Below are 14,078 nucleotides of genomic sequence, written 5' to 3' on the forward strand. Positions count from 1 at the left end.
AGAGAGCCCCTCCAAAGGGTGTGGGGTTATATAAGGTATTGCTACAATTCCAAAAAGAACCCTAAAAAACATGCAAACTGCATCTGTACTGCGTACCGGTACGTGGGCTGGAGTACCGGTACCCCGCAGCCGAACGCGCAAACCCCAGCCTCTGTCAAGCAGACAGACTGTAGTGTACCGGTACCCGCGCGATGCAGTATCGGTACCAGGCTCCAGTACCGGTACTCGGGCGATGCGATACCGGTATCTTGCCTCGCAGAGCCCAAACCCGAGAGCAGCCCTCTCGGTTACGTGACGGGGTTTCGGTACCCTCTCTCTTGTACCGGTACTCAGCACCCCAAATCCTGCAGTTTGGAGGTTTTGGTGCTAAGTACTCACCCTCGCTCCTCACGACGCGAGTAAATAGGTCGGAACACAGTCAACGACCCTCAAACATAGCAAGAATAGTACTAGACACTATTCGAACCCTAGAACCTTACAATTTGCTAAAGTTCAGGGTGTTACATTCGGCCATCGGCCTACATCCACGGGCGAAGACGGAGCCGAAATCTTCATTATAATTAAAGTGGTATACAAAATATGCCTCTGTCACAAAACCCTAATCCCAAAAATACACCCATATTCTCTCTCTCATCTTCTGCACTAAATCAATGGAATAAAGGGTATATTTATAATAGTGGCTAAATCCTAATACAACTAGGAATACAAACCCACTAAGATTAGGAATATCTCAATAAAATTAGGCATAATCTAAACTTAACTTAATGGGATAATCAAAACAGAATAGGGTTAGAAAATCTTACGGTACTAGAATTCGAGACATATTTAACAATCTTCACTTTGGCTTGAATTCTCTGTCTTTTCCATCAAAATCACAAAAGCTCCTGAAGTACTACTGCACATGCGAACAAGTTTACAGAATACTTGACCTTGATCGGTGGAGGAGGGTCAGAGGGAAAAAAATAAGGAGTCGAGACGCGGCCTCGGCGGGTCGAAGGTGAGGAAGACGGAGGGAGGGTGTGCGAGCGAGGGCGAAGGCAAAGGCGCGCAGGACAGAGGCGAGGCAGGCCGTCTCCGCCTTTGCCTCCGCCTCCGCCTCCGCCTCTGCCTCCGCCTCCACTTCCACCGCCCTCTTCGGTGAGAAAGTGAAAAAAGAACGAGAGAAAAAAAAAAAAAAAAAAAAAAAAAAAAGAGAAGAGAGAAAAGAGAATAATGATATTTTAATGAGTTTTTTAAAAATCTGGTCCGAATCTGCAAAATCCAAAAAAAGGGCTATTTTTGCAAAAATTCAAAACCAATGATTTTTTTATGCAAATTGGCCTTGAATTTTTTACATTAAATATGATCCTAAATTTAATTAGTTTGATTATTACATTTGATAAAACTAATTTAATTATTAAGTTTCATAAAATTTTAACTAAATATAGATTTCAAATAAAAATCAAGAATTAAATAATCTAAAATATTAAAGGACTGACTTCAAAACAATCAATAGTTTGGGCGGTCGCCATGCATTTTTTACCTTTTGCTTCGGGATTGGATGGTGGCCGCGGCCACGGCCGCACGGATTCCAAACCATATATCTAGTTTGGGGACGGCGCTGTATAATTTTTGTGGGTTAATTACACCAATGGTCCCTAATCTTTATACTATTTTTCAATTTGATCTTCAATTTTTTTTTTTTGCAATCAAGTTCCTAATCTTTTGATTTCATTTCAATTAAGTCCCAGCCGTTAGATAGCTATTAAAATTGACGAAAAATGCCACGTCAGCGCCACGGAGGCGTCATGTCAGCGCCACGATGGCACTGTGTCAGTGAATTGCAAAAAAAAAAAAGGTTGGACAGAATTGAAAAACGGTGCAAAGGTTAAGGACCAACGGTATAATTAACCATTAAATTTATAAATTCAAAAAAAAAATTGATTTAAGATTTAAATTTTAAATTTAAATTTTGATTTTCAATTCAAATTTTAATTGGAATTCAAATTTTGATTTTGTATTTAATTTTTAATTTTTAATTTTTAATTCAAATTCACATTTGGAATTCTAAATTTTAATTTAATTTCAAACTTCGATTTGAAATTTTAAATTCAAAATGTGAATTTGAATTCGAAGTTTAAATTCAAATTTAGAATTGAAATCAAATCTTAAATTCAAATTTAAATTTTGAATTCAAATTTAAAATTTAAAATCAAAATTTTGAATATGATTTTAAATTTAAATTCAGATTTTAAATTTAAATTTCGGTTTCAAAACTTTCATTTTAAATGTAAATTAAAATATCAAAATCAAAATCAAAATTTTAAGTTTGAATTCAAAATTTAGATTCAATTGAAAATTTAAATTTAAAATTTGAATTTCAATTCAAAATTTTAATTCAGCTTTAAATTCAAATTCAAAATTCTTATTTCTAATTAGTTTAAAATTTTAATTTTAATATTATTTTTGAATTTAAATTTAAAATTTTGAATTTTTTTAAGGACTAAAATGGAAAATGTGCAAAGTTTATGGACCTAAATTAAAACGCAAAAGGTTGCCACGTAGACGCTGATGTGGCAATTCCGTTAATTTTAACAGTTTTTTTAACGATTGGGGCCTAATTGTAATAAAATTAAGAGATTAGGGACTCAATTGTAAAAAACATAGATTGGAGACTCAAGTGAAAATTGGTGCGAAGGTTGGAGACTGCCGGTGTAATTAACCCTAATTTTTGTCCTATATTTCGTTTGATTGAAAATTTATTATTTATTTAATCTGTAAAAAATCTTCAAAAAAATCTTAAAATATATTGCTTTTTCTTGCTAAACAATCTACTAGTTAAACGCGGCTGCTGCTTAAAAGCACAAGCAAGAAAAAGCGCCAAACAGACCCATTAGCAGGTAACTTAGCATCTAACATGTACATCTGTCTATTTTTGCGTTGTTCTCCTAAAATTCAAACCATGTTTTAAGATTGAGGTGAGAAATTAATTGGTTTTAAGGAGATTTGGAGATCTAAAAAAAAAAATAATAATTTGAGAGATTTCAAATCGAACAAAGAACTAGATCCATATATGGCTTTAAAAGCAAAAAGTTGGTAAAAATGTATGAATACCCCCCTTGACTGTCGGCCGTTTTAAAATACGTCCCTCAACTTTACTTATTTATTTATTTATTTATTTATTACCACCTGCTGAATTTTTGTTTTTTTTTTATTTAATTTAGATGATTTCGGTGAACGGAATTGGAAAATTGAATTAATTTGAAAAATCTACTGCTAGCTATGTTACATTCAACGACTATATCTCTAAATTAATTAGCAAAAGAAAATAAATGTTCCATAAACAACGAACTGCTAATTACCACTGTAAAAATTGTCCCATTGTTTTAAGAATTAATGAATAGTTTACGAATATTTGATTGCCTGAATAATTTCCCGAATTATTCATTAATATTTAGATATTGATAAAAAAAAATAAAAATGCTGGATAATCTACGAATTAATTAACTACACCAAGCAATTTTCACATTACCAAATTCCAAGTAAATTATCTGTGATGTTTCTTACTGTTTGTTTATGTGAACTTGATGCATATGAATTTTGCACTTTATATATTTTTAGTTCGATGTATTTAAATTTTGTTAATCCATCGAATTGTTAACAAATATTTTGCAAAATTCTTAAATCTTTCAAAATTTTTAATTTTAATTGACTGAATTTAATTAAATCAAAAGAATCGAAATTGTTTGTAGTCTCCATATATAAAAGGGGCAATTGCTTATATATTCCTAAAAAATTTCCGACTTTCTGATTTACCCCTCTTAGAATGTTAATATTGAAAATATCCTCTTTACGTTCCAACCTATTTCAAATATACTCCTAGTTAAAATCTGTTAATGAACTCTATTATCTTTATAAAATTACTATTTTGCCCCTTCAAATATACCCTTATATCATTACCGACTTTTTTTATTTGCCCTTAAGTTAGGAGCACAAAAAGTATTTTGCTTTTTGATCTTTTTAAATATATTCTTTTACCATTACTAATATTTCTTATTTATCCTTAAGTTAAGGGTAAATGAGATATTTGAAAGGCAAGTAGACAATTATCCCTCTATAAAAACAGTAGTTGCTAAACATAGGGAAAGAGCGCTTGAACGTTGTTATTAAAGAACAATACTCATCAAACTCAATGCACATGGTCGCGCAATAACAATTCTATGCTTTTCAAGACTTCTTTTTGTATGTCCATATTTGTTAAAGCGACTGCACTTAATTTTACAGCAGCATTTTGAGAAAACTAGGTAGTAATTCTAAACATGGCCTAAATTGACACCCGAGAATATATTGCTTTGATGTAGTGAACCGATTCATGTAGTAGCAGTATGAGTGACAGTCGCCTGACGACCCCATTAGAAGTTGCAGAGGAAGGAAGGAGCACAGTGGTGCGAGAATGGATCGAGAAGATATCAGAGGTAGATGACACTCGTGGCAGGGAAAGGGAGGGTTTATCGGCACAGCCGTTTGGAGTTGCCTACGGCCCTACCATCTTCAAGCGCGAGAGAAAAGCAAATGGCCTCCGAGAACTCCCTAAGCCGAGAGCGGTGGCGATCGGGCCGTACCACCCCCGCGAGAATTCGCTGACGTTCAACGATGATTACAAGTGGAAGATTACTAGGTTAATGGTCAATGAACTGGGGGTTGACGTGAAGAAGTACCTCGCAAAGATGGAGGAGGAGGAAGAGGATGCTCGCAGCAACTACAGCGAAGGTTTATTGGAATGGAGCAGCAAAGATCTCCATATGATGCTGCTGTTCGACAGCTCTTTCATACTATTCGTGATAAATCCATTCTACAAAAGGTGGTGGCCGAAGTCCCAAGGCGCGATCTGGGAGTATATGACTTTGTCTTCAGATGTTACCAAATACATGAAGCAGATCAAACTCGACTTGCTGATGCCCGACAACCAAATCCCCTTCTTCGCTATCAAGAAACTGTTGGAATGCTTCCCCGAAGACGAGATCATCTTTAAGGAAGATCCGATCGAACACTTAGCTTTGTGTTTCTTCGGCGATCTCTGGCCCATGAGGAATGAAGAGCAGAAGATGGATGACGAGGCGGACTTTGATCATCTGCTCCATCTTTTCCACTGGTCTCGAGTACCGGTCGAAGGATACGAAATATACAGTGAAGAGCTAGGTAGCAATGACGCTTCAGAACAATATATCCCTAGCGCTACAGAGCTCCGAAAATCTGCTATAAAGTTTGAGAAGAAACACTCAGGCAGCAACTTGGACATTACATTCACACGCGGATTGACGAAGATATCTGCAGTGATCAATATCCCCACTTTGCACCTTTACGACTACAGCGAAGAAATCTTCCGCAACCTCATCGCGTTCGAGAAGAATCCCATGAACGACGTGCGCTGCTTCATGGCCTACTCGGCATGCATGTCCTGCCTTCTGCAGCGTAAGAAGGATGTGAAGCTACTTCGGGAGAGCGGGACAATAGCGAGCACCAGCTATAACAACGCCGACGTGGTCCAATTCTTCAAGGACTTGAACCGGGAACTGCAGGAACAAGTGATGCCCGGTACTCTATTTCATCTTTATGGTCGCGTGATGATACATCATAACAGTCGTGTCAGCAGAGCTTATGGGGGCTTCAAGTTGCAGTACTGCCCAAACACGTGGGTTGGTCTTTCGCTCGTCGCTGCCTTCGTACTCTTTATTCTCACTCTTCTTCAGACAATATATGCAATAATACAAAAGTAAAGAGGTCAATAGTCAAAACTAAGTAAAATGTAAGTACATCCCTTCCCCTCAATTATAGGCAATTATGAAAGAGCCCCCCTCACCGGCCTATAGTTAAGCCAGTATACATGCATTTTTAACTTTTTATTGTGTGCTTTTGGTGAAAAAAATTAAAAATTTTACCAAATTTATTAGTAATTCCGTCAATATTAAACGTTTTAATTAATTTTAAAAAAATAAAATTAGAAAAATTAACAGCTAATAACTAAGAGATCAGCCATTAAATTGAATAAACTTTTCGACTCAATCAGTAAAAATAAATTAAATAAAAAAAATAGAAACAGAGAGAACATCAACTCAGAAAAGAGAATTGTTGAGGGAGCAATTTCAGAATAGCCTATATATAGTTGAGGAGGTCTCAAAACATTTTTACAATAATAATAATAATAATAATAATAATAATAATAATTTTACACTATACCAATGCAAAAATTGAGTATAATTATATTGTTGTTTCCTTCATTTCTTTGATTATGTTTAGTGTAGTGCATGGCGTGTTATTGTACTCTCCTTTTTTTGGAAATATTGTAATAAATTTGAATAAGTTTTTTTTTCTTTTCTCCCCATGATGGACTCGAGGTGGAAAGACTTTTTTTTTTTTTTTTTTTTTTTTTTTTTGTTCATGATGGACTCGTGGCAGCGGAAAGAAGCAAATGCACAGACCAAAACTATAACAACCCGGTCGCTAGAACTTATAACTCATTGGACCCAAATCTTTGGCTCAAAGTCCTCAAATTCATTTACTACTAGTGAAGGCCTGCGCTTCGCGGCAGAAAATTTGCGTAATTTTTAAAATATTTTGAATAAATTTTTTTTTTTAATTTTTAAATCTAATTTAAAATTTTAAACATAAAAAATTAAATATAAAATTATATATAATAAATAAATATATATTTATAAATAAAATTAGATATATATATATATATATGTTAAAATTAAATTTAAAATTTAAAATTAAAATTTTTACATAAAATTTAAAATTTAAAAATTGTAAAATTCTCTCTCTCTCCTCTCTTCCTTTCTCTTTCTCCCCTGACGTCCTTCTCTCTCTCTTCTCTCTCCATCCCTCTCTTTCTTTCTCTCTCTCCCCTCTGGTGCTCGCCCGGCGCTCGCCCACTGGTCGCACCGCGCCCGCGCGCGCGCTCGCCCGCTGCCGCCCGCCCGCGCTCCTGCTGCTCCCGCTAGGGGGAGAAGAGAGAGAGAGAGAGAGAGAGAGAGAGAGAAAGAGAGAGCCGGGGAAGGAAAAGGTAGGAAAGGAAGGGGGGAGGGAGGGAGGGGGGGGGGGGAGGAGGGGAGAGTGGGAGAGAGCCGTGGAGGGAGGGAGGTAAAGAGGAGGATGAGGGGAAGAGCGCCGCGGGGGGGCGCGCGCCAGGAATCCCCACGGCAACCCGCACCCGTTGGGCGCGGTTCACATGCACGTGGGGGGGGGGAGGGGAAGAAAGAGTGAGAGAGAACCGAGGGGGGGGGGGGGGGGGCATGTGCGGGAGGCCTGCACCCCCCGCGTGCGCCGAGAGGAGCTCTCTTTGTCTGCTCTCTCTCTCTTCTCTCTCATTTCTACTCTCTCTCTCTCTCCCCTCTCTCTGTCTGCTCTCTCCTCTCTCTCCATCTCTCTCTCTCTCGGCGTGAGCCACGCAAAATGCGGGGAGGCGCGCTACGCAGCGGGAAATCTATGTAAATTTTTAAAATTTTAAATTATATAGTAAATAGCATAAACTGTAAAGTCAAGTAATATCAAAGAATATTCGCTTTAAAATTAAATTTTTAATTTAAAATTAAATTTTAAATTTCAAATTAAATTTTTTATTTTTGAATGTGAGCTAAGATTATTCTGACAAAACAAAAAAAAATTAAAAAGAGAGAAAAAAGGGGAAAAAAGTTGGTGCGTCCGAGTTTGGATGCAAACTGAGGACCAAACGACAATAAATTCGATTTCGTAGGTATCATATAGATTGAACCAATTTATTTATTTGGTTCTGATTTGGTTTGGAAGTAGGATTTAACACTGCGCACAAACTGATATAGCATATTTTAAGAAAAATCATTTTATTTTGAATAAAGCTGCACCTTTCGTTTCTAACATAAATTTTTTCAGTTTCCACTATTATAATTTTGAATAATACTATTGCACACTCTATTAGGAGTGCACATTTTACAATATTATTCAGAAATTTAAAATCCTCTATAAAGTAGTATATTATATAATAAATTATTATATAATAATATATCCATATTATAAAAATATAATATTATATATATTAACTAAATATATATTTAGAAATAAAATTATATATAATATAAATAAAATACTATAGATTATAAATAAATAATTATAAAAATAAATAGTAAGTTATATAATAAATTATTATATAATAATATATTTATATTATAAAAATAAAATAATATATAATGAATCAATATATATTTATAAATAAATAAATAAATACTTCTTGTATAATTGGTTGTTAAGCCCACAAAACACACACACAAAAAAAGAGGGTTTCAAATCACTTCGAATTCCTTGGATCCGATTATATAATAAATAAATATATATTTATAAATAAAATACTATATATAGAATACTATATATATATATATATATATATACATATAAGTATATTTATAAATATATATAATAATTTATTATTTATAAATATATTTATAAAGAAAATACTATATATATGTATATATATATAGAGAGAGAGAGAGAGAGAGGGGGGGGAGAGAGAGAGAGAACTTTCATGCGGAGCACCCAGCGCCAGGGACGAAGCTAGGATTCAATATATAGGGGGGCCAAAATATATTTAAATAGAAACTTTAGTAATAAATAATAAACAAAATTTTTCCTAATTAAAAATTTTTTATAAAAAATTTTTTAATTAAATAAATAATGTAAAAGTATGAACTTTATTTTTTTTATATTTAGATGTTTAACTTCTAATTATTTTATTTATATTATTCCATTAAAATAACTTAGAAATTTTACTAAATCTAACACTATTTTTTTAGTTTTTTAGTAAATAAAATTAACATAGCTATTAAATTTAGTACAATTTTTGATTTAGTCAAATAAAAGAGCTCATCTAAGATAAATAAAAATTTTAAAAATTATTAAATAAAATTTTTAGAGTAGAGAAATATATTACAAAAGACTCTATAAGCAAGAAGCTTTTAATATATTTTCACCCATAAAAAGAGTATATGATTAGGAGAAAGAAAAAGTGAGTAATATATGTTGACACCATACTATTAAGTAAATATTGAAAAAGTAGGGGGGCCAAAGCTATCCATGGTCCACAAAAAAAAAAAAACTTTGAAGGACCATTAAGCAAATATTGAAAAGTTGAGGGGGGCCATGGCCACCTTGGGCCTCCACATAGCTTCGTCCTTGCCCAGCGCCGCGCCCGCGCCCCCCTCCCCGCCTCCGCCCTCGCGCAGCTCGCTCGCCACGGCTCAGCCCACGCCGGCGTCCGCCTGCGCCCAGCGCCGCGACGCACCCGCGCCCCCCGCCGCCCTGCCTCCGCCCTCGTGCAGCCCGTCTACGGAAAATTTATGTAAATTCTGAAATATTTTAAATTATATAGTAAATAGCACATAAACTACAAAGACAGCAATATCAGAAGATATTCGATTTAAATTTTAAATTTTAATTTAAAATCAAAATTTAAAATTTAAATTTAATTTTTTATTTTTTGTAGGTAATTCAAAATTATACAAAACAAAACAAATAGGGCTAGAATAGAAGGAAAAGAAGGGGTAAAAAGAGAGAGAGGAGTGGGTCCCATAGGGGGGAAAAAACTAAAAAACAAAAATACTATATATAATAAATAAATAATTAAAAACAGTAAATACTAAATTATGTAATAAATTATTATATAATAATATATCTATATTAATAAAATACTATNATATTTTCGAGCTTTTCGAGCTTTTCAAGTCTAATTCGAACGAGCCCAGTAATACTCAAGCTCGGCTTGAAATAAATTTCGAGCTTTTTTTTTTTGTTCAAGCTCGGCTCATTTAATTTCGAGTCGAGCTCGAGCGAGCCAAATATCGAGTCGAACGCGAGTCGAACACAAGCGGGCTTGCTCATTTGCCAGCACTACAGTTAATTGTTCAAAATCCAAAAAATACAATTTAGTTTTCTCTTTTCTTATCTCAAGAAACTTACTAGGTGAGCGTGCACTACGTGTCATTATGTTAAATAAATAATATATCTAATTATAAATAATTATTATATCTATATTATCTAATAATTATATAATATTTTAAATTATATAGTAAATAGCACATAAACTGAAAAGTCGGCAATATAAAAAAATATTCGATTTAAAATTTAGATTTTAATTTAAGTTCAAATTTTAAATTTTAAATCTAATTTTTTATTTTTTTGATGCGATAACAAAGAACAAAGATTAGAAAAAAAAAAGTAAAAATAAAAATACTATATATAATAAATAAACAATTACAAAAAATAAATAGTAAATTGTATAATTAATTGGCTGTTAGGCAATCTAGGAGTAAAAATCGGAGCCCAATAAAAATCTGCACACTTATTTAGACAGAGACAACCCAAAAAAAACGAAACAAATAAAAATAAAAATAAAAATAATAAAAGAGTAAAATAATAAAAAAAAATAATCTCCAAATCCTCCCTCCCCTTTCCTTGCTGTCCTCGCTGGTAAAAAAAAGAAAAGAGAGAGACAAAGTTGGGCAGAGAGAGAGAAGGAAAAAAAAAAAAACTAAAGCCAGCTCTGTTCCTATGATCTTTTTTTTTTTTGACACTATTTTTTTTTCCTCTCTCTCTTTCGCATTAATGAAAAATTGACAAAAAAAAAAGCGAAAAAATGGGAAAACAAAACACCCACCACCTCCTCCCACTCCATTCTTCTTTCTCCATTTCCTCTCCCTCTGACCTCTTTCCTCCCCCCCCNTCTCTCGCGCGCGAGGCCCCCGCAAAACGCGGGTCGCATGCAGGGCGCGGGGAGAGAGGTGCTGGAAGAGAGAGAGGAAGAGAGGCGCTCGGAGAGAGAGAAAGAGAGAGAAAGAGGGAGAGAGAGCAAGAGAGAGAAAGAGGGAGAGAGAGCAAGAGAGAGAGGGAGAGGAGAGAGGTGGGGAGCCGGAGGGGGGAGGGGGGCCCTGAAGGTGGGAAGGGGGAGAGAGAGGGAGAGAGAGGGAGAGAGAGAGGGGGGCCTGTGCCATGTGCAGGCCCCCGCGCGCGGGCATAGAGAGAGAAAGAGAGAGAGAGAGATAGGGGGGGAGAGGAGGAGAGAGAAAGGGGGGGTTGCGTAGGGTCCCACCGAAGCCCCGTGGAACGCGGGGAGGCTTTGGAGGGACTCTCGATTCAATAGATACATGTGCGGGCCCCCGCGCGCGCGAGCACAGAGAGAGAGAGAGAGAGAGAGAGGGGGAGAGGATGAGAGAGAAAGGGGGGTTGCGTAGGGTCCCACCAAAGCCCCGTGAAACGCGGTGAGGCGCGGTGAGGCTTTGGAGGGACTCTCCATTCAATAGATCTATAGATTACTGGAGCCTCTTGTTGTTATATTCTCATTCAATGCAAAACTATTAAATAATTTTTTTTTTTCTTTTATGTCATGATGGACTCCAGACAAGGCAAAGACTTTTCCTTTTTTACGATGGACGCAAGGCAGGGGAAGAGGTAAATATACAAATCAACACCGTAAGGACACACCTATTAACACTAATAACTCATCGGCCCAAACCCTCGTGCCAAAATGATCTAGTCCAGTAATAATTATTAGATTGGTCCTTGTATTCCGGTTTGATGTAAGACTATTGGGGCGTCACAAACTAATACCGTCCATGCATGTCGTCTTTGTCTGTTCTGATGCCCTAGTCACTCCCTGACCCAAAATCATTCGGTGATATGAGACTCATCTCACACTTCCGATTAGCAAACCTGACTCTAATAACAAACGTAAGCACTAATAGCTTATTGGGTTCAAACTACCAACCCAAAATGCTTACATTTAATTATTATTACTGAAGCCCTTGATTCTTATAATTCTCATTCACAACTTCTTTTACATCCGGTGTACACGGGATTATTAAAGTGTCACAAAAACTGAACAATAGCATATTTTTCGCAGGGATTTAAATTGTAAGAAGTTTTATTTTACTACGTAACTTTACAATGATTTCGAAATAAGTATATGACATATAAAAATTTTTAATTTGCCATCTAATATTAGAAGTGATTGTAATATTTTGATAATATATTCTGTAACCTCATGGACTATATATTTTGGCACTAGAATGAATATTATGCCAAAAATTTTATCAATACTCTAAAATTAGATAGTAAACTTAAAACTTATAGAATTAAAGGGAAGTGCTGCGCCAAGTGATAATCAAACTCATCTTATATGGTCAAATGAGAAAATGATACATGATACTCCAAGAGACGAGAGAAACAAAAGCCTAAACCAAATAGGTTTTGGCGGGACTGCTTGTGAATTGAAGGGACGTGGGAGGCGATTGTGCTATCAAAGAGAAAATGGCCAGGGCGCGTCCCATTCGGCAGCAACCATTTAGCAACTGTAAACTAACCAAAGATAAAAGAAGTTCTATAAATAAAGGAAGATTGCCTTCAATAGAGGTCGGTCTTTTTTCGAAAATAAAACCACTGCTTTTTAATCTTGTGGATCAATGCCAAAGCCAAATCATGGATGTTGCCGCTCAATGTTGAATTGCGGCATAACGACTGAATCGCGGTTTAACGGGTCAAATCGCGACTACTTTTTCGACAGAGCTCACCTTACCAGGAGATTGATCAGATTACCATGGCAGTGATATGGAAGTGAGCATCTAGTGGCAAGTCATCATGCACCATGGTCAACAACAGTAGTAGCAAGAACCAAGTAACATGTCCACATTAATACTAGCTATGATGGCCGCTCTAGCCACACAACCGTGAATACTACTACTAATTCATATGTCAACATGCCTATGTCCAACTTTAGCTAGCTTGCTTACTGCATGCCGATATTGGAATGGTAATAACAGTTATATAACATGGATCACTAAGCACACTATTTTCTTGTCTATCATGAAGATATAATTGATGGAAGTACAGGCAAGAACATGCGTTTGCTCAATAGTTACCATTGTCAATCTATCATACAATCTCATAGATAAGCATATATGGAACCATTCACCGAGGTTTCACTAAACCTACTTCGGGTTGAAGTACCCATGCATCTTAGGGTACTAGCTTCCCGATGAACACGACGCATCCTCAGCTCCTCGGATCCCACTTGGATCTAAAGGGACGTAAACAATTCATACACTACGTACGGTAGGATACATGTACATGACCCCGAGCAAAAGAGCTCATAAAATTCATGTTTTCGACGTTTCAAAGTGTCAGACTAGCCCTTTATGATAGCAAAGCACTTTGTAAATCTCATCGTAAAGCCCTTTTGAGCTTCCCAAAAGCTTCCAATCATGAAAAACCCTAGCAACTATACAGATCTTCCATTGAAGCCCAATAAAATGCAACCACTTCCTAAACTTAAAGTTCTGTTTCCAATAATGATGCTCCAAAGGCCAAGACCACTTTGTCCAGGTTCCAAATAGTTCAATCTCCAAAAGAGTAACCTTGGGGAAGATGAAGGAAGTAAGCAAGAGTGAGAGGAAGTGAGGGGGTGAGGTAGGAGGACTAGATATCTAGATGGAAAAGACGAAGGGAGAAAACGAATAAATGCTAGCTCTTTGGGATTATATATTGAGGATTTACAATTACAATTTCGAATTCGTCTCAACATAGCTGGCACAATTTTTTGAATTTATATTTGGGTTTCGGAATCCGACCAGTTTTCAAAATTTCTTTTAATTAATGTTTTGCAGAAATCAAACCAAATTTTGAAATTCAACGCTCAGATTCTAGAATCTGATACTTTAATTTGTTTCTCTTCATTCTTTTGTTTTTTTGTTTTTTTGTTTTTTTTTAATCCTATCAAACTTTAGGATATTACACAAGATTGGGCGTGTTTGGTTCGCTTCTTTTTCACTCTGAAATCGGAATCAGAATGGGCGAATCCGTTTGTGGGTTACGCGTGAGTACCATTCCAATTCCAATTCCCGAGTGGAATGAAAATCCCCCAATCACCTCTTTTTCCAATCCGGCCTTTTCCAATTCCCGAGTGGAATGGAAATCTCTCAATCATCTCTTTTTCCAATCCGGCCTAGAAGGCTGGATTGAAAGTTGAATCCAGACGGAATGAATATTTATTCGGATTAAATTTATTTTTTAAATTTTTTAAA

General features: G+C 35.8%; 1 protein-coding gene and 1 long non-coding RNA gene across 2 annotated transcripts; one reads left to right on the plus strand and one right to left on the minus strand.

The window, feature by feature from the left end:
* On the plus strand, positions 4,365–5,756 carry LOC109725243. The gene has a single exon (XM_020254352.1). The coding sequence runs from the start codon at positions 4,365–4,367 to the stop codon at positions 5,754–5,756; it is 1,392 nt and encodes a 463-aa protein (XP_020109941.1).
* Positions 8,970–10,728, minus strand: LOC109725070. The gene is made up of 2 exons (XR_002220181.1): positions 10,661–10,728; positions 8,970–9,353 (listed from the first exon to the last, which is right to left on the minus strand). It is a non-coding gene; the product is annotated as an uncharacterized LOC109725070 (long non-coding RNA).

Source organism: Ananas comosus, linkage group 19, assembly GCF_001540865.1.
Source record: "Ananas comosus cultivar F153 linkage group 19, ASM154086v1, whole genome shotgun sequence".
Taxonomy (NCBI): domain Eukaryota; kingdom Viridiplantae; phylum Streptophyta; class Magnoliopsida; order Poales; family Bromeliaceae; genus Ananas; species Ananas comosus.